The sequence below is a fragment of the Microtus oregoni genome, unplaced genomic scaffold, assembly GCF_018167655.1.
Source record: "Microtus oregoni isolate MIOR12 unplaced genomic scaffold, Mior012 000015F_ref0000493, whole genome shotgun sequence".
Classification (NCBI taxonomy): Eukaryota; Metazoa; Chordata; class Mammalia; order Rodentia; family Cricetidae; genus Microtus; species Microtus oregoni.
This window is the reverse complement of record NW_024543074.1, coordinates 5,774,529-5,796,756: the sequence shown is the minus strand read 5'-3', so window position 1 is coordinate 5,796,756 and position 22,228 is coordinate 5,774,529. Positions and strand designations below refer to the sequence as shown.

General features: G+C 40.7%; 1 protein-coding gene across 1 annotated transcript in view; it reads left to right on the top strand.

Moving 5' to 3' along the window:
• Positions 1-365: 365 nt before the first annotated feature.
• The window catches only part of Ca10 (carbonic anhydrase 10), a 488,218-nt gene continuing 466,355 nt past the window's right edge, over positions 366-22,228 (top strand). The window contains exon 1 of the mRNA XM_041665283.1: positions 366-498. Within this exon, the coding sequence (XP_041521217.1) occupies positions 438-498 (61 nt within the window). The 5' untranslated portion in view covers positions 366-437. The remainder of the gene's footprint in view (positions 499-22,228) is intronic.

The following is a 22,228-nucleotide window of genomic DNA, read 5'->3' as shown; positions in this document are numbered from 1 at the left end:
GGCCCGGTGGGGGGCTGTTGTCTATGTCTTCTTGGGGCGCCCGGCGGATCGGGGTCTCGGTTTTGCAGGAAGAACCCAGAGCTGGTGGCTTCAGGTGGCTGACACCGGCACCACCGCGGTCGCCGCAAGTGCTGTTTCCACCGTTGGTGAGAGGAGCAGAGACGCAAGAGCGGGGAGACCTCCGAGGCAAAGAGGCATCGGACATGTGTCAGCACATCTGGGGAGCACATCCGAAGAGCCCGAGGGGAGATTTGCCAAAACAATTCAAACTGCGTTATTGATCTTGGGGGTGACTGCCCCTGGCCGGCTGTAGGGTGGGAGCGCGAGTGTGCGCTCTCTGGAGAGTGTGTGAGTGTGTGTATGTGTGTGCCTTGTCGGGCTCCCCCTTTCCCCCCTGTTTTCCCGTCGAGTGATGCACCTGGAATGAGAATCAGAGGATGGAAATAGTCTGGGAGGTGCTTTTTCTTCTTCAAGCCAATTTCATCGTCTGCATATCAGGTACGGGACGTGCTGGTGTCATGGGCGGGTGGTGTGTTCTGTGGTGATATTTGAAATGTATGAGGTTTTTATCCTGTGTAGATTTAGGGCGGGAAGTGAAGAGGTGGCACAGCCCTTTTTCGTTCTGTGGCTTGGCTGTCTTCGGAATCAAAAACCTTCTAAGCCCAAGGGTGTGTACATGGGTCTCTCTCTCTCTCTCTCTCTCTCTCTCTCTCTCTCTCTCTCTCTCTTTGTGTGTGTGTGTGTGTGTGTGTGTGTGTATGTGTGTGTAGGTGTGTGTGTGTGTGTGTGTGTGTGTGTAGGTGTTCTGCTGTGGGCAAGATCTCTGAGGCGTCCTGGAAGGGAGAAGGGATGGAGACTGAAAAAAAGAGGCAGATGGGTGTTGATTTTCAACTGCCTTTCTGGCTGAGAACTCTGGCGCCGAAATCTGAGCTTTGGCACCCCCACCCCCAACCCCAACCCCTGGCTTCCAAAGTTCCCAAACTCAGTGGTTTCTGGCTGGCAAAAATGGATGCAGAGCTTTGCTCTGGTATCTAGGCACTTTAAAGAGCCTGCAGGAAGATGCGGGACTGAGGAATGCCAGGATTGACTGGAAGGATGTGGAAGACCTCTCTGCCTTCCCCAGATGTTGGGAAATGTATTGTGGTGTTGGAAATCCAGTGGCAGCCCAAACACACCTGAAGCAATACAGTGTTAGTAATGCTGCTGTAGTTGAAAGTCTTAATTCCCAGTAGCAAGGATGTGCTGGCTCAGGAGCTGATCACAGGCTACTTGTGCCAGCGTTTTTCGTTTTTTGTTTAGTTTTTGTTTGTTTGTTTGTTTTTAATGAAAACAGAGGGTGTTGAGTTATCTGGGGTAGGGCTTGTGCCTGCCTGTTTCTGAGTATTGTGTGTTGGGAGGAATTGTCATTTCCAAGATGCATGTTTCTTGGTGCAGGAATTTAGGGTTGGAGGGAACTGTGTAGATATTCCCCAGTCCTTTGGCTCCTCCCACTGACCAGCACCCACTCCATTTCCCTTGCACCTGCCATTGAAGCACTCAGGGTGTAGCCCATTTGCAGTTCTCCCCTCTGCCTGCATTCCCTCTACAGAATTAGGTACTGAGCCAACTTCCCAAAAAGTCTCCATAGGTAGATGAGCAGGAGCCCTGCCTCTGTGAGCAGATACACTTGAGCAGCATTGGAGTAAGGCAGGTTTCCTGCCTCCTCCTTAAGCCCTTGACAGTCTCCTCCCCCTAAATCAGACTATCAAAAACCCTTGTGTGTTTTCTTTACTTTGGACCCAGTTCTAAAGACTGCTGTTTAATTTCAATCTTCTCTAAAGATGGAATGGGAATCTGTTATGTGAAATCATATTTGGGGCTTGGACTCCCTACTAAGAAACATGTCACCATAGTGAGTTCTATTCACATAGCAGGCAAGGGAAGTCTGGGGTCACTCCCCCTCCACAATGGGAATTCTGTTACTCTATTGTGTGTCTTCCAGTATAAATATTGAGGTGACTCCTGAGGGTTAGTGGGTCCTATGCCAGGGGTAGCCTGGGTGGCAGCTCACAAGACCAGATTATACATCTTTCACAGTATCTCTTCTTCTTTCTCTTTCCTACCTCTCTCTAGCATCATAAATCATTTTTAGAAGAGCCATTTAAGTTCTTGTAAGATTGGGTAAAGTCTAACATTCGGTGAGGAGCTGGGCTTCCTTAAGCATCCTATTCGTGTCAGTCTGGACCATAATCTTGCCTAGCAATGACATGGGGGTAAGAAGCTGAGCAGGAGTCTGTTTTTAGCCTCAGAAAGAGTTATTAGTGGGAGACCTGTCCTGGCTGCATTTGATTTGGTGTGTCAGCAGCTAAATTATTCAGGTAGAAACATGAGGAGGAGGGTTTTTTTTTCCCACCCCAAAAGAAGTGTTATGGAGTGTATGGCCTTTCACATGTACTCTCTAAATAATCACCATTGCAATGTAGTGACGGGAATAAAAGTGTAAGCAAAATTGGTCGCTATTAGCTAGACAGGAAACTAGGTGACCACTCCAAGTGTTCAGTTAGCATCTGCATTAATTTGCACTTCCTGAAGATATGTAGGCAAAGATGCAGCATTCTAGGCTTTGTATTTACACACCACACATTTGACTTCAAACGCCCATTCTGTCTCTGAAAGCAGGGGGGTTTCCTCCTATCGACACAACTGTATATCCAGTGAAGTTCATTTATGTCTAAATTATGATTAGTAATATAATCATGACTCATGATTGCCACAGTTTGGGGACTTCAACTTTTTTCTCTTGCCATCTGACAGCCTGAGGATGTGCTGGAATGTGATGTGCCAAGGTTGAATAAGTGTGCCTCAGAGAGGACTTAGTGGGTCTTTCATTTCAGCTTCCATGATTTGCAGTTTTAATTTACTCATGAATGAGTTTTACCAAAAGGAACAAAATCCTCTGATCATAGAATTTACTGTCACGCATTTTAAAATATAAATGGGGTGGGAGCACTTTTTTCACCATCTTGGGGTAGCCACTCTGACCAATACACAGGTGCTAACCCATATTATATTACCAGACAGTGAAGGATGAGGCACCACTAGGCTTCACTTCATTGTTGAGGAGCATAAAGCTTGGAAAAGCCAGTAAAAACCTACAGTAAAAACATTTTGCAGGAGGAAAATACTAGTAGCAACTTTGCCTATGAAAGGTATGTGTAGTATGTGTAGTAGATTTCATTTGGTAGCTTTTGCTGTCAAGAACACTCTGGGCTTTGTAACTGAGCATTTTTTTAACCCAAGGTTTCACCTCTCTCTCTCTCTCTCTCTCTCTCTCTCTCTCTCTCTCTCTCTCTCACACACACACACACACACACACACACACACACACACACACACCAAGGTGTTTCCTCTCTGCATTATTTGGCTATGTCAGAAAAAATATAGATACCGGGACTTGGTCTATTTGGGAGTTGTGCTGAAATAATCTGGTTAGCAAAAGGACTAAGAGCCCATTTGGCCAGGGTTAGCTTACTGCTGAGTAAGGAGCACGCATATCTTCCACTGGAAGGATCATACCAATTCTGGCAAGTTAGTGACCGCACACCAAGGCTTAAAAAGAAATACCGTGGCCTGGGAATTAGACGCAAATATCATTTGGTTAAAGATGTAAGGTAGCAGGGATCTGTAGAGAGACTAGGGAGGGAAGCAGGGGGAAAGAAGGTTGAGAGGGAGAGAAGAAAGGAGGGAGGCAGAGAGAGAAATGAGAATGAATATGCTTTCTCTCTGTGCATAGGGAACCATTCCCTTCCTTCCAAGGTAGCTCAGAGCAGCGAGAATGGATACTGAGAATTGGAAGGAGAGCGTTTCCTAGTCAAAAGACAGCTGCCTGACTTAATTTGTATGTTGTACTCCACTTCCCTGCTTATGTAACTTCACTATGTGCCAGTTTGTTCATAACAGCAATAGCCATTTAGTTATGAGACACCACCACACATTGTAAATTTAATATGGATGTTTTGGTTTATTCCTTCTTAGAATTTGTGTGTGGGGGGATGTAATTTTATAAGTAGGGCATTTAGAGAATTCACATTTAGATCTGAGTAAAAATACCCATATATCATTTAAGTTTTAGGTCAAGACTTTGCTCAAGTTTGATTATTTTCTATTTATTGGATTGTCTTTAATTTTGATGTATCTGACTGGAGGAATAAAATTATGCTAATCCCAGCACTCGGGAGGCAGAGGCAGGCGGATCTCTGTGAGTTCGAGACCAGCCTGGTCTACAAGAGCTAGTTCCAGGACAGGCTCCAAAACCACAGAGAAACCCTGACTCGAAAAACAAAAAAAAAAAACAAAAACAAAAACAAAAAAAATTATGCTAAATGAATGTTCCTCTTCAAGAACTTGGGAGTAAAAATTTAATGCAATTATACTGTAAAGTTAGAAATGTGGTAGCACTTGAGTTGGATTTAAATCTGTCCATCAAACAAGTGGAATTATTATGTAAGTACCTCCAGCATCTTTTAATCATCATTCACTAAAGCAAATGCTCCATTTCTAATCTAAACACTAAAATTGTTTTATGTGTAGAGAATAAATAATAGTAGGATGGAACATTATTATATGGCTTCGATGAGACAGTAAATGCTATTTAATCCTTTTTCACTTAGCGTAGTATCTCACACCTAGCGGGCATACATGAATACCAACTCTGATTTATTTTCTATCAATGTAGCTATATGTAGATTTGATTCACATAGAGTTGAACTTTACTTTCTTCCCTGTTGGCTTTATTAAAATCAAAATGAATCACCAGTCAAGGACTAGGGAGATGGCTCACCTATTAAAGTCCTTGCTGCACAAGCATGGCTTCCCGAGTTCAGGTCTTTGGCGCTTCTGTAAAGGCACAGTGGCATACATTTGTAACTCCCATGCAAGAAAGCAAGACAAGCAGCTCCCCTGAGCTCACAGCTGAGGCATCTTAGCTGAATCAGTGAGCTCCAGGTTCAGGGACAGACTCCTTCTCAGAAAATAAGGTGGAAAGCCATTTAAGAAGGCTCCCAATGCTGACCTCTGACATCTCCATACATGCATATAAACATGCACGTGCATATGAATACCTACCCACATATAACACGCACACACACACACACACTCATTAGCCAGCATATTTTGTAACATACAGAATGAACCCCACTTTCAAGAAAGCCTTGGGCAAACCAGTATTGTGTCTTTATCGACTTCCTCATGAAAACAATCAGCATTAGATATTTTTTTTAATTTTCTTTACTTTGCATTCCAACCACAGTTCTCCCTCCCACCCCTCCTGCTGCCCCTCTCTTCTCCTCCCCTCTAACTCACCCCATCCACTCTTCCCAGTGCGTAAGGTTTTCCATGGGAAGTCAACAAAGTCTGGCATATTAAGTTGTGCCAGGACTAAGCCCTTCCCCAACCCTACATTGAGGCTGAGCATGGCATCCCACCATAGGGAATGGGCATAGAGCATTAGATTTTAGTGTATCATAGGAATGTCCCCTACTCATTCCTTTTACTCAATATTGAGTGAGATAAGTCTTGGGAAATCTTAAGTATTAGCTCGTCACCGTGTAGTTCTTATTGCCAAGATCAACAGGCTTTCCCACATTCTTCTTATGCTTTATAGATTAGTATAGACTCCTCTTTAAAGTTCTTCCAAATTGGAAAACTGTGCATGCACCCACTATAACTTGAAATAGGATATTCAATTAAATAAAATTGAGCCCCTCTCCAACAGGCTGATTGTGTCATTAGCAATATGATGTCTTTAAATCATTTTCCTGTGTGATGTCATAGTCAATAATGAACAGATAACCATCATCCTGGATGAAAATCTCTAAGCAGTGGGAATAGAGAACATTATCAGGTAATAGGAAATCCCAAGAAGGGAAGAGAAATGTCCATCTGGAGAAATCTTCCCTTGGGTGAGGAGAAATTGACTGACATATGAAGAAAACAGGACAAAATATCTTGTCTCATCATCTGCAATACATTTTTTTTAATTTGGATTTGAGATTTCAGTTCAGAAGAGAACCAAATGTCATATGTCCTTAAAGGAAGACTGTGAACGTCAGAAGGTTCACCCCACAATCTAACCCTACTCTAGTCATCTATATGGTGTAGGCAATTGACTCCACTTCTAATCTCTGGGCTCCTCATATGTCCAACACAATTTTTATTCACATTGTCTATTTCTGAAAGACTATTTGAGGCAACATCAGAAATGATAAAGCATCCTTCAAGCTTTGCATATGTCAAGTGCTAATATTATTGGATGAGCCAAGATTAAAATACAAAACTGAGAGGTGCACAGAGAATATGGAGTGATATAAAAAGATATGAACATGCTTAATTGCTTAGACTTAATTTTGTATAATGCATTAGTATGTCTAATGTTAGAAAGCAGTAGGAAAGATAACTAATTGTCTAATACATGGTGTTAATACTATGGATAGGGAAAACAGGACAATGAAAGAAATTGAAGGTATTGGGCTGGTGTTAGAGTTTGGAATAAATGAAAAAGACATCATATTAACAAAAGAAACACATGAGTGAGTGGATGATCAGCAGACCTGCAACAACAGAAATACAGGATTTGCTTTGAGAGACACTAGAGTGTCAGAAAGAGCCTTCTTATAAAGCTAAAATACTAGAAAGTACTACATACAAATACAGTTTGGCATTTTTATGTGATGTTAATACTATATAGCATCACATTAATTCAATGAATTGAAATCATTTCATACTTGTTCACAATTCTAATTGCCTTGGGTCTCGAGTTAGTGTTGACCACTTCCAGTTACTCCTGTACTTGTCATAGTTTGTACTCATTTGAGAGTTTTATGACAGGGAGGGAACTGAGCTTTCTCATGTGTATGAAGAAATATGTAGTTGACATTACTTGGGGTTATCGTTGCAACAAGGAAACTATAAGGATAACAAAGCAGGTTTGGATGAATAATGACATCTGGAGTGTAATAGCTAAAGGCCAAACTGTATGTGAGAAAGAACAATATAGGCCATGAAACAAGCACAAGCCAACATGTGAAGTACGAGTTTGTTAGTCACTCTCTGGTAGGTCGTTATGTAATAGTGCTGAAGAAATAAAGTAGACTCAGTAGGCCTTCCTCTCCTCATCCTTAAAGTGAAGATTGAAGAAACACACACACAATCTTCCTTTGTGCCTGGTATACAGTAGTTGCATAGTGAATTGAAGCTATCCCCCATAAATAACTATACTTCATTGTGACTGATATCAATAATAACCATTGCTACTAATATTGAAAATGGTTTTTGTAAATGTCAAGTAATTCTTAAGTCATGTTCTCTGTTCAATAGCATTTACATATGCATATATAACATATATTACTGATAGATTATTAGTAGTATATTATTAATGTATATATATAAAAAAACAAAGATGAACCATGTCTGGTTCTGAGTGTTTATAGGACAATGCATTCTGCATGATCGACATTTATAGTATATACTGAGGGTAAAGGAAAAACAGTTAGCTCTTGGTCTATGTAAGCGATGAAGGGAAAGATTTATAAAGATGAAAATATTTGAAGTAGAAAAGTACATGGGATTTCAAAGTAAAGGGCAAGAGGGAAGAGGAAAACCACAAGGAAATAATAATATGTTCATAGCACAAAGCAAAAATGTCAAAAGTGCAGTGAACTGGGCATATGGACTCAAGGGGTTGGAATAATTGACTGAAACTAAGGTTACAAACTAACCTGCACTCTCAAAGAAAGTCTCTCAAGCTGAGATGAGATGTTGAGACCTTAGTATTTTTGTTGCAAGAAGCTCAAGAAAATGTTGTAATCAATTTTGTTCGTGACTTAATAAAATATGTTTGTACTTTGAGTATAGGAAGCAACAGCCTAAAAAACTAAGCTTCCTCTTCATTTCTTACCAATTTTATTCTTGATGACAGAACCCACAAAATTATCTTTTTAAAATCCCATCCATAGCTACACAGTGAGTCCAAGTCTCAAACAAAATAAACAAGCCACCACCACCAACAACAAAAATCTTTTCCCCCAAAGTCAGTGAGACCAGTGTGTCACATTCTGAGTAGCAAGCCAAACAGAGAAGTCATGTCCTAACACTTGGAACCCAGCCTTTCTTTGAATTTTAACCCTTGGTATTTGCATATTAAACAAATGAAAATATATCGATTTTTTTTACTTGAATAACAATGATTGTACTTGTTAATTAGTTGAAGGCAACAAAGGAAGAAATACCTACACATGTATTTGTGTACCAGCATTTGAAAGGCAGAGGCAGGTGGATCTCTGTGAGTTTGAGGCCAACCTGGTCTACAAAGCAAGTTCCAGGACAACCAGAAACCATATCTCAAAAAAAAAAAATAGAGTTAGGCCACACTGTCAGTGTTACCCTTGCACAAAACAGATGGTAAAACCACTACCCAATATTCTACAGCAGTTTTTTACCTAACTACACTAACTACACTGTGCATAGATCTGTTTCCAGTCTATTTTATGCTCACTTTGGAAAACATGTTTATGATCCACCAAATTATATGTCAATTGTACCCTTCCAACGGTAAAGTTACTATGGAGATGATAGTCAGACAGACAGAAAGACAGAGAGACAGAGATTAGATAGATAGATAGATAGATAGATAGATAGATAGATACAGACCTGAAATGAAAAGAGTGTTCTTTGTCCACCTAATTGCACAAAACTTTGTAAACACAAAACTCAATAAACTGTTGAGAGTGCCCTAATATTTCTAGGCACTTGGAATCAGTCAGAATAAAGTGCTGAAATTTCCCTCTAAAAACTTCTTAATTAGTAAGAGATGGTTCTTAAGGTATTAGCAGTCTATAAAACAATGCGATAAATATAGTAATACGGATTAAAAAAACTGAGAGCAGAGAGGTAATATCTGATTTATTTAGCAACTGGAAGAGGAAGGGAGAAGGGAGTAGGTATCTGTAGGATGCCTGGGCCAACCCTTGATGTTAAGTGTGGTCTTGAAAGATTTTTGCTGATTAACTGGGGGGGGGGGGGCGGGGGGGGAGGGTGAGGCGGAGCGGTGGTCAAAGGAGCCAGCATCTGCAAAGCAGAGCAATGAGAGGTCACTGCGAGTTCAGTGGGTGTCCCAAGGGTAATATTACAACCAGAGAGCGGAGTGTGAGGACAAGGTCAAAATGGAACTGTGTTTAGGAAGCATGGCTTTGGTAACAGTGACATTTTGTAAATAATGCCAGAGAAGACTGCCCTGTGCCATTCGGTGTCAGGAAGGTCTCCATTCGAGACCCAGGAGGGTTGTGGTGTCTGATCATTCAATTCAAAAGAAACAGACCAGTCAAGGAAATGCTCGTGGCAGTGGTCTAGTCACGCTCCATTTTGCTGAGATCACTAAGCATTTTCCAATATTGTCTCTCGTTCCAGGTGACCTCCCAGGAGCTTTTCAAGAAGCTCACGTATAGATTACAGAGTTTAATCTCCTTATGTAGTTTACTGCTAGGCTTCTCTTCTTTAGGGAAAACAGCTAGAAGCCTATTGGTCGACCATGGGTCAATGTCTGAGGTACCATCTAATCTGCTTTGCTATTGAACAGTTCCTTGTTTCTTTTCATTTTGCTGTTTTCATCTCAAGTAATTTTTAAGCATCACTTAAAAGGATCTCCAGCATGCAGTTTCGGGGAGAATCTTGCAGTCATGAGAAATAGTCTGGGACCACTATAATCTCTCTTTATTAGCAGGATTGGGCTGTTAATAGGGTCTCCAGTTCTTTGGGGTTGATTACATTTGCGTGAAGGAGCCATCAAATGGCAGGGGAGACATGATCCATGGTTATGAAGGAGACAGCCTACAAATGTCTTTGCCTCCTGGTCCGGGAAAGGTGACACTTTTGTCACAGCAGATGCAGAATTCATCCTTAGCTCTGTCCAATACTTCATGCCCAGTGGCTAAAGGGGCTGGCAGTAGGAAATGAAGCTTGTGACTTTCAGTTCAGTTTTCCAGAGCCAAGTTTTGCTGGCTTTGCAGCACATTTGGCAGTGATGTCAGAGTTGGAATAAACACATTTACTGGAGGATATGAGTCAACACATTTCCATTCTTCTCCTCCTCCCTGTGTCCTCCCTACATGCTCTGCTACCTTTTACCCTCAGTGAAAATAATCCTGATGGCAGCACTTAAGGAGTGAGCTCAGCCCTTTCCTCTGAGGTTGGGATTAACAATAAATGACCCCCAGGGCTCTCAAAATCAATGCATATCTACAGCAGGTGTTTGTTTTGTTTTTCCAGTGTTTAATATGTTTGTCCATTCATACACAAAAGCCAATGAGAGGGTGCCTTTTGTAAGGTTTGAAATGGCCCAGGCATGTGATAAAATGCAGTGAGCAAAAATCTTGTTCTTGGTCTCTGTAGAAAGTCTACGTAATGCTATACAAATATTGCAGTCTGCATTTCTTATTGTCCAGCCTGGTGCCTAGCATTTAGAAGATGCTCAGTAATGAACATATTGATCGATACATAAATGAATAGAAAGGCGTGGTTTATAATTACTTCTTAACCTCGTAAGAAAGAAGTAATGCAGTAGGGAGGATAGGCAAATCAAACACTGTATCAGTTATCCTTTTGCTTTGCTGCAGGTAGATTTTCCAGTGTTCGAGGACTTAGAGAAAATAAGGAGCAACCTGTTGGATGGCTTACTGTTTCTTTCTCTCCATGAACTCACAGACTTTTTTGGACAAACTATTCTTATTTGAGGCAGGTACTCACATTTGCTTAAAACGTGTTCCAGGTACTTTGTGTTCTGTGACACCATAGGAAAGCCGTGAACTTGTCATGAGAAATCCACGTGCGTCTATTTAAGGGGTATCAAGGATTTATTAAGATATGAAAGGGGGGAATACACTCATGCATGTAGGATATGGTAAATCCAGTTACAGAGTTCTTGGAAAGCTGAAGACCGATTACACACTACTTCACATCACCTGACACGGTCTTCAGCACCCAAGAGAGAGCGACCACCCTCCTTCCTGTTTAATAAGAGGTCATGTAGACAGACAAAAAGCATTAACTCTATTGGGCCAGACAGCCCCAGGTCATGGACAGAATGAATACCCAGTACGTGAACTCCTTGATTTGTAGATTTAGTATTGTTTCTTTATCTGTATTCTCTTTGTCCCTGGTAGAGATTGCATGATATACCATGCTTTCCGTCGTGAGAGAAAGCAGTACATGAGGGAGATCACTGTCTTTCAGTAAAAACTTTCCTAGAGGGTTCAAAGGAAAGGGCCCTGTGCTTGAGTCTTGATACAGAGAATTACAGGAACCGACTCTGATGGTTATGTTTCCAGATTTATTAAAAAAGTGTTGTTTCTTATGTTATTTTTTATACTGCCATGTCTAAATACCTGACAAGAGTAACTTAAGGAGAGAGCAGTTTATTTTGCCTCTTGGTTCTGGGACACAGTCCTGTCCAGTCAGGATGCCATGGAAACAGGAGTGTGAGGCAGCTGGTCCTATGACATCTGTAGCCAGGAACCAGAGAGCAGTGCATGCTGGTGCCCAGCTTGCTTCCTTCTTCTTACTAAGTATGAGAATCCAACCCATGGGCCAGTGTTGTCCTTATCCAGGGTGGAACTTTCCCACCTCGATGTCCCCCTCTACAGATACCGCCAGAGGTTTTGATTCTGGGTGATTCTAAATCTTCTCAAGTAAATAATCAGTATTAGCCATCATGAGTGTTCTCTGGCTTTTTGTAAAGAAGAATGACTGCTTCTTAAGAGAAAAAAGAACCATCAAGAGTCTTGGATGTGAAGCAAATGTGTGGAGCTGCTGTTTGGGGTAGCCATTCTCCTTTTCCTCTAATTGATCCTAGTAAGTATGTGGAAATGGATTACTTGGAAAATTCCTGTTTTGTTTCCTTGCTATCTTAGTTATAGGGAAGGGGGTAAGTAAGACTCAAAACTTTTTTGTGTTCACTTCTTATCTCAGAAGTACATGTTTAAAAATTACACTGCTGGTCAAGAGGTAAAGTATCTGAGGACACTCTTGTCCCTGGATATGAATAGTGATGTGTTATTGGCCATCTAATTCATGACAATAACCCAGCTCTCAGTTGCTGTGATTCAAACCCATATAAAATAAAATACAGAGTGGGAAAGTCAGTTTTTTTTTTCATGTCTGTAACAATTCTTATCCCTGATTTTCCCTTTTGGGGAAGTTTTTTCTGGCTTTTTAGTTTGTATCAGTGCAATGCTATGCCTAAGTGATAGCTATCTGCCGTCTTGGGGATAAGAGTGGGTGTGGTCTTTGATGTTCTTTCTCTTGCTTTTGGAATTGCTGGGGCTAGAGTTTGCCTGTGTCAAATAAAGTGTTGTATTGTGCTACTCTTACAGGTAAGACATGTTGAGTGAACTAATGGGTGAATGTTGGGCTAAGCATCTACTATTTAGGCTAATTGTGTATTCAAATGAGATGCTCTTCATTGTGTGGCTTACAAGACAGGGGTTACAGAAGTGTCATGCAGCCACAAAAATGATTGATGTTGTGACTCACTCGGTGTATTTTAATGCTAATAATGCATGAATGTCAAAAAATTAGGAAAAAAGTGTTTCTCCCTCTATAGACAAAATTTGTGCTTACCAAAGTTTGAAGGTACAACTTTCCAACATTAATATATATGTGCTTTTAAAAAACTTTGTATCTCAAGTATGGTTTCCTGTTGCTTCTTTATAGGAAGTCTTAGAATTAGATAAATCCCAAAGTCAGTAGATTAACCCTTCGAAACATCTTGTTCACGTGAATTGCTCAACTGGCATCAACAAGTATGAGTGGCAGTTTGAGCTCCTCTAGCCTAGCTTTGTGCCCAGCAGCAAAGGGCCAAAAGTTTGCTGAACAATTAATTTCTGAATTAGAGTTTTATTGCTGTGAAGAGACAGAATGGTCACAGCAACCCTTACAAAGTAAAACATTCAATTGGGGCTGGTTGCGAGTTCAGAGGTTTAGCCCATTGTCATCATGGAAGGAAGCAGGATAGCAGAGAGGCAGCTGAGAGTTCTCCCCCTGGATTGGCACGCAGCAGGGAGAGAGAACCACACGTGAACTTATAAAACCCCAAAGCCCACTCACTCCCAATGACATGCCTCCTCCAACAGGGCCACACCTTCTAATTGTGTACTCCCTGTGAGTCTTTGAGTACCATTTTCATCCAAACTACCACAATTAGCTGCTATTATTTCTTGTCATAGTTTTACAATCATACATCTAAAGCATTGTCTTTCAATAATTATTTTCCATTATTTAGTGACATGTTGTTTCTAGTTTATACCCTTTTGCTAGTTTTTCATATCTATAGATACTTACTTCTGTTGAATTATTTCTTTAATATAATTCTAACAAATTGCAATTTCTCACAAAATTCTGTATGGCTTTGCCATGATAACCTGACGTGTATGGTTCTAGGTGTACAACAAATTTGCTGAGAGAGTGTGCATATAGTATAGTGAACTCCCACAGATCATTTTAACAATGATAACCCCTGCCTTGAAAGTTACTTAACCAAAACTGAGTATCTCTGGCATTAAGGTGTTACTGTAATTCACAGATCAGACCAGAGACAGGAAACTGTATGTGAGATCATGTGTCTCCCTTGGGTCTTGAAGTTTGAGACTTAGGCAATATTCCTGGTGCATATTTTTATTGTTACTGGGCACTTTAGAGTACTAAGAAGATTTTGAATAAAGTTTTGACTGCTGCTAAACTTCTCCAGGTCTTAAAAAGCCAAAGTAGCAAGATTTAGATTGTAGAAAAACCTCTCATGTGTGTATGTGGGTATATATGGGGGCTATGTGTGTGTACCTGTGACTGTGTGTATCTCTGTGTATCTGTGTATCTCTCTCTCTCTCTCTCTCTCTCTCTCTCTCTCTTTCTCAGTGTGCGTATGTATGTATGTGTGTGTGTGAATGAGGGCATGTGCATGCCATGACACACATGGTGTAGAGGTATTAGTCCTCACCTTCCACTTTGTTTGAGACAGAGTTTTTTTTTTATTATTATTATTTTTTTGGTCCATATGCCAGGCTAGCTGACCTACAAACCTCAGGTGATTCTCATTCCTTCACCTCCCATCTCCCCATGGGAACACAGCATTACCAACACGTGTACTACTTGGCCAAACTTAAACCCATATCCTTGTGCTTATTGTATCCAGCACTTTTATCCATTGGGCTATTTCCTCAGCTCTAGGCAGAACCATGAGACCGTCAACAGGAAAGTTATGAGTGACTTCTTAGACAGGAAAGTTTCCTACATGAGATAGAAATTGTAAGAGAATAGCCTAAACTAGATTTGCAGAATGGTGACACTGTAGTCTCTTAGCAAGACCCTGGGTAGTAATCTAAGGGTATATATTACTTGCTTATTTTTTTTCTATCTTTATCTTCTTTTTTTTTATTGAGAAAAGAAGAAAAAAAAACACAAGTTTCCACCTCCTCCTCCCGCTCCTCCCACCCTTCTCCCCCTCCTCCCACTCTTCTCCCCCTCCTCCCACCCTTCTCTCCCTCCCCCCACTCCTTTCCCCCTCCCTCTCCAGTACAAAGAGCAGTCAGGGTTTTCTGCCCTGTGGTAAGTCCTAGGTCCTCCCCCCTCCGTCCATATCTAGGAAGGTGAACATCCAAACTGGCTAGGCTCCCACAAAGCCATCACATTAAGCAGGATCAAAACCCCATGCCATTGTCCTTTGCGTCTCATCAGCCCTCATTGTTCGCCATGTTCAGAGAGTCCAGTTTTATCCCATGCTTTTTCAGTCACAGTCCTGCTGGCCTTGGTGAGCTCCCAATAGATCAGCTCCACTGTCTCAGTGGGTGGGTGCACCCCTCGTGGTCCCGACTTCTCTGCTCGTGTTCTCCCTCCTTCTGCTCCTCATTGGGACCTTGGGAGCTCAGTCCAGTGCTCCAGTGTGGGTCTCTGTCTCTATCTCTATCCATCACCAGATGAAGGTTCTATGATGATATGCAAGATATTTGTCAGTATGGCTATAGGATAGGGTCATTTCTGTTGAAAGTTTTGCATATTATTTTTGTTTTCTAATTCACTCTCAATTCTACTAATATTATATGACCTCATCTCTGAGTAAGTCCCATGACCTAATATATGACCTGGGGTTTATAGTATCTGTCTGTGATGTTAAGGGAGATTGGCTTTTAAAAACGGAACATGCTACTTGAGCTATAGATTGCAGTTGGTACATTAGTAGGCTTGCTAATTGTTATGGTGGAAGCTAAGAGAACAAAAGACACATTGAATAAAATTTGGAATTTGGCAATATTGTGTAAAACACGGGGATTAAATGAGCCAATGCATGTGAAAGTATTCAGCACAATGCCTGTGCATAGCACATAATCAGTTAAGGTTGGTTGGATATGATTCACTTAGGAAAACTAGGATATTTGGGGATTATGTTAAAGGTACGAAGAGGGAGGACAATCATAGTTTTCCCTAGAATAACCTTCTGAGACAGTTTGCTGGGTCTAACCCTCATTTTTCTTTATTTCTTTTTATTTAATGGACACGTATTCATTTTTAACTGTGCTTTAAGCCTATCAGGATTTTTTAATGTGTGTGGTCTTTTGTCACCCTGTACAAGCCCAGCTTTGAAAGGAGAGGCATAAGAAGAACCCTGGGTCAAAGAAATTTTGTACGGCCTTATCATCATCATCACCACCATCACCATCATTATCATATTTAGTAAAAGTTGACTTGTTGAATGGAGCAATAAAGAAATCAAGCATCATATACCAATCTACTTTAATAGAAAATAGAATAGTTGACCTCACATGCTCAAAGACTGTCACTCACTTTTACTGAAAACTGACTGCTTTATTTTCGTTCATGGCTCAGTCCTGCCGTCTTTCTCTAAGTATTAATTTATGCACATGGCAACCTTAAACATGTTTTCTTTAATCGGTTTGCAAATGAAAACATAGCTTTAATATTCACTTGGGAGAAGGATTTTTAAAATGACAATTAAATGCTGGGCTAGTGCTGGCATTGTGACATGGCTCATTTTTAAATATTAGGTCTGAAAGATTCAGCAAAAAGGCATAAAAGGATAACCAACAAGAAATAGGGCAGATGATAAATGCTGCCTGTGCTGATCTTAAGTAAAGACACAGTAAACTGTGGCCTAAGTATTTCTCTAGGGATCCTGTTTTAGAGATTTTTCTGAACATTCAGGCTTTGTGTGAGATTTCTCTCCAATCACGTTGGCAGAGGCTGGATTACAACTGAGAGTGCAGAGACTAATGGACTGTTAAGATTAATCCACTAAACCTACTCCTGTTTCCCTTAAATTGATTGAACTTAGGGAAGCTGAAGACATACCCACACCCACCGTCCTCGTGTTAGATCTGCATGATTTAATGAGATCCAACAGCTTTAAAGGACATGCAAAAGTCTAGACCAGGGAAGATCCATAGGATGTTATCACCTTGGTAATACATTCTCTTAGCAATTACTTACTAAATCTCAAAGTTGTCTTCCATAATCTTAATTTTAAAAGGAATGCTTTTCACATGCATAAATCTAAAGTTGATGGTACTAGGGATGGAGAGATGGTTCAGTGGTTAAGAATACTTATTCCTCTTGCAGAGAACCAAATCAGGTTTCCCTCACTCACTTCAGATGGCCCAAAACTACCTGTGATTTCAGCATTCACAGGGATGCTGGTTTCTGTAAGTACCTAAACTCATGTTCATATACCCCCTCACACACGCATACACTTTATTAAAATTAATAAAAATAATTCTTTAATTGCACCAATCTAGCCCAACGTTAAATAACTTAAAGTGTTATTATCAACCAAGTTACTATGAATATTTGGAGTGGTTTTCAAAATTCTGTGAGATAAATATGTTGTTTATGTTCAATGAAATCATGTCCACCAAAAATGTAGATAAAAATACGTGAAATATATTACATGCACACATAGGGTATGACATTGATAAAATCACAATTTTATGGTAATGTAGTGTGCACTTTTGTTGGATGAACTATGATGAAACTCTAAATTTAAAATCTTTTAAAAATGGACATAAAATTGTTATTAATGGATATAAACTTGTGTGTGCAAGAAGTGCGTGAGGCAAGTACTTATATCATGCCCCCCTGTGGAGGTCAGAGGACAATTTTGTGCAGTTAGTCCTAAGTTAGTACTCTCCTTCTCCCTTTGTATGGATAGGTTCCAGGGACTGAATTCAGGCCCCTAAGCCTGTGCAACAAGCACCTTTAAAACCTGAGTCATCTGCCTGTCCCTAAAATCTCATATTAGTAATCCACTCCCTTTGAAAATAATTAGTAGAGGTATAAAAATGAATGAAATGTGGTCATAATATTGGAGACTTTGACTAGGAGAAATTTGACTGTAATTTGCATAGAATGATTTAGAATTGAGGTTTGAAAACACTTTGCTTGTGCATATACAGAAATATGCTGCAGTGGACTGAAAAGCCATATTATTTGTGCCCAGAATGGTTTTGCAGTAGGATTACACCTACACTGTGCCTCATAGAAGCTGTCAGGCTTTGGGGAAGTTAATTTCTGGATCATCTTAGTTTCCTGAACTATAAAATGGGGTTAAAAATAACTGTTTTGTTGAGTTATTTTTCATGGGTGTTAAAGGATCTCAAGATAAGGTGTTTAGTACCATGATCAGACAGATCATGGTTCATAAATGTGCCTGATTTGTAGCTTCACATTGCAGAGAACATGCAGCCACTAGGCTTCTCTGAAGACATGGAGCGTTCTCTGCTTGACTTGTAGGTACCATATTTCTAGAAAATTTTAGTTCTTTCCCCTGTCACTGAAAGAAATAGATGATAGATAGATAGATAGATAGATAGATAGATAGATAGATAGATGGATGGATAGATAGATAGATAGATAGATAGATAGATAGATAGATAGATAAAGAATACAAGAGTAAAAGCATCCACCTTCTTAAGACAGACACCAACTTTCTTTTAGTTTGCTAGCTCACCGGTCTGTGAAAAATATCTGCTTCTGCTTGTCTGCTTGTTCTGGATTTTGTTGTTGTTGTTTAACGTTGTTTTGACACACTTGAACCTCACATGGGTCTAGCCCACACATTTCCTAGGGCCAGCCAAAGTCTCTTTCTCTCTAAAAGTAGTGATGTCTACCTCCTTAATGCCCTGTTGGTCTTACCATCTTCAGTAAGCCCATCCCTTGTCTTTCTCCCTGCAGGAGATGAAAGTTCATCCTGGTCAGCATATTTCTAAGGGTCATATGTTTCTTCTCCCAAGTCCCAGGAGAGTCTGTAGATTGAATTTACTTCTCAGTTCTATGCCATCTCCTACATCTTTCCAAGCCTACCTGCTGATTTAAGTTATGGTTCTTCTTCCTTGACTCACAAGATTCCTTGTAGAGATACTATATCACTCGAGCTCAGTAAACCATCACCTGGAACAATGTCTCACTTAGTGGGAGTATTACATCACAGCTAAGTTCTTATACCATTAAATGATATTGTGAAGTTGCAACATTGAGCATATTGTCTGTAGAACTTAAAGTACTTATTCTAAGGCCCTTGACAGAAACGGTGTGGGGATTCCCCTTCCATATAGTTGTTACAGAAACAACTGGAGACTTGCAATATTGATGGCTTGCAGTCTGTTGTGGTGGGGCAGGTATGAAGGAGAAGATCAGGTCAGAGTCACTGAAGTATGTGGTAGAGGTTGTTCACATCATGCTAGAACAAGAAACAGGGAGTGTGATAGAAATCTGGGACCGGTAAAACTCACAAAGATATGCCCTTGATAACCTACCTCTTCTAGCTAGGCTTCTCCTAGTAATTCCACTACCTCCTGAAATGGAGCCAGCCAGGGAAGAAGCATGCAAAATAAGGGCCCAAAAGGAACATTTCAGATTCCAACTTTAACAACAGTAATTGGTGCAAATGGTTGCAAGAGATGTAAGAATATACCCAATAGCTGGATAGTCCACTTCCTTCAATAAAGTATTGGTTGAGTTTTAGAGGAAACATTCAGATTTTATAAAGCTTTACTTGGCTTTAGGAGCCTCAGAATGCCATCATTGTGTGCCTACTTTGGCAGACTTTACCTGCCAGAGCAACTTACCGAGCACAAACTAGCATCAGCAATCCAAAAGACATGCCTTTCTTTCTGCTGTTTTGGATCTAGATGCCAGCTTTGTTATGGGAGGAACTTGGGGCTGCTCTGGTCCTGCCCCCAGCCAGCATTCTGGTGGGAGTCATTCGTCCATGGGTGATGGTTTATTCTAGGGATGCTAGTTTGGCAGGGAGCAACACGCTTTCTGAAACTACTATTGTGCTGTTAGCTTAAAAAAATTAACCCTCGTCTTTTGAGAGTGAAGGCCACATTCAAAAATAGGAGGGTCACCTGGAGAATGAGCACTTTTAGAAATAACAGCCTGAGAAATCAACCTTTTCCCCTAATGGCCAAGACAGGCCAGGCCACGAGCAGTCCCCGAACTTGCACTGAATCAACTTGAATGAGCTTTCCAGGGCTCTGAGAAATGACTATGGTTCTTCCTGAACACCCAGGGATATCAAAGACAAGTAGCTTCGGCTGACCATGAACGGAATGGGTTCTGGCAAGGACTCTCAGCAACCACAGCCCCTGCCCTCTGAGTCTCAGAATGTGCACTGAGATCCTAAAGCAAAAGAGCTTTTAAACCTAAAGCAGAAATCGCCAGATGACAGGCTAATGACCAGAGCCAGTCCAGGGCTCGTTTCCTAAGAAGGAATGAGTGACATCCATTCCAATATGGTTCTGTAAAAAGAATTAAGCAATGAAAACTACTTAGTGAGACATAATTTTCTTTAAAAAATGGAGCTAAGTAAAACTTTACTGGGATGTACCTTCATTTATTTATGCATTGTCTCATCCATGGCTGCTCTCACAGTGGACTACAATGAAAGGGCCAAGTACTCGGGAAGGAGCTCACGGCTGGAAAAGCCTAAATTATTTCCTGTCAGGTCCCTTACAGAAGAATATTTGCAAGCAGTTGCTCTAGAGAATATAGGGCAATTAAAACGGTTGTATAGAAGCGTGCTGGAAATAAAATAAAATGCAACTATTTCGTCTTCTATTTGAAAAGCTCTGAAAAAGAACATGTTCCCTTAGCCACCACCACACTGTAAGATATACATTCTGTCACTCCCAGATCCTCACATTCTATCCCTTCCAGATTCTCCTCTTCTTTTGTACTTTTTTTTTTCATTTTGTACCCTTGCTCTATGGTGATCAAGATTCTGATTTCTGTCGGTAGAAACAGTTTTGCAGTCAGTGTTCATTTACCAAGCATTTCAGAAGGCTAGGAACTGCTGAGGGGGGGATTATGGGGAGGTGTGAAAGCATGAAGTTGATTTTATTCTTCCATTTGAAAATTTCCCAATTCACCCTAAACACCTGCTCCAAACAGCCACTTTGCTATAATAGTAGAAGCGCACAGACACTGAACAAGGAGCTCTCTACTTTTATCATTAAATCCTTTAGCCCTCTGAGGCAGCTCTAACTCGTGATCCACCGTGACTGTTAAAGAACACACATTCATTTAAATGCCCCCAAAAGTGACATGGTTTGCACTCGGAGTAATTAAAGGCTAAGTCTGAGCCTGCACTCTGCACTCCTCATGAAGTGGTAGGCTCTGGATAAGTGACCTTCTTCCGCACAGCGGCTTTCTACTTTGTAAACTGGAAATAAAAAATAACTAGTTGCGAAAGTTCAAGGGTGGTAGTGGTTCAATCAGCAAAGCACTTACTTTGCAAGTAAAAGGACCTGATTTTGATGCTCGGTACCCATGTGAAAATGCCCAACACAGGAGGGTATGCACTTGTAATTCTAGTGCGGGAGAAGTGGAATCAGACTTCTGGACCTTGCTGACCAACTATCCTACTACTTTTGAGTCCCAGGCCAATGAAGGACCCTATCGGGAAAGCAAGATGATGGCATTCCTAAGGAACCACATCCAAGGTTGACCTCTAGCCTCTACATTTATGTGTGCCTCCCCCATATAAACATATTCACACACATAAAGTACAAATAGATAGCCGCTTGACCGATGATGAGAGGAGAGAGAGATGCCTAGTTTAATTTAACAAAATGCATCTGTCCGTTAAAGGTTAAGCTAAGATTTGACCTCTGTTTTATCTGAATCTACAGTCTGAGATTTGTCACTATGTCACAATTGATCCCATGTTTCCTACAAGTTGACTTGTGGGGAGCATCAACATTTTATACAAGAGTGAATCTCAAACAGGTTAAATAACTCGTCCAGTCATTCAGCTACTGATTTCTAGAGTCAGAGTTTGAGCCATGCTCTTTTTAAAACATTTGTGTGCCTACTTACTTGACAATTTCATCCGTGCATATAGTGAATTTTAGTCCTATTTTCATCCCTGTTGGTCACGCACGCTTCCACAGAACCTCTTCTTCTTCCCCACAAACTCCTCCTTTTGCGGGGGTGTTTTCCTGGGCTGTGGGTGACTTCTCAGAGGCTACACCATGGAGGAAAAATGCGCCACCTTCCCCAGCAAACACTAACTATCGGAAGTCCCCCTGGGAGAGATCAGACATCATGAGCTCCTCTCCCACTGGATCAAATTTTTGAACAAATAGAAAACATAAGCAATAAGTGGGATGGAACGCAAACATCAAGAAAATATCTCTGAAGCTATCTACATTCTAATACAGGAGCCCTTGAATGTGTGATGTTACATGGTAATAAGAACTTTAAAGCATAATTAAGGAAATTTAAAAAATCCTCTAGGTAAACTAAATGTGATCACAAGTGCAATTATAAAACAGAAGCAAGAAATTCAGATTCAGGGAAAGAGCTGTGGAGGCTGAAGCTAAGGTTGAATAGGTGTTGGTGTGCTTTAAGATGAAGAAAGGTCAGTATGAGTGAGAGACACCAAAGGTCTCCAGTATCTGGGACAGGCCAGGAAATGGTGTTGCCTCTGGCTTCCAGAAGGAACCTCGGCCTGCTGTTACATTGATTTTAGTTTAGAAAACTTGGTTGAGGCTTTTGAGCTGTGGACCTTCTTCTAAGTTTGACTTATTTGAAGTCACTAAATGTGTAGTAATTTCTTTTTAAATATATTTTTATTTATTCATTGAAAATTAAAAATGTGTATATGTACAATGTACTGCAATCATATTTGCCT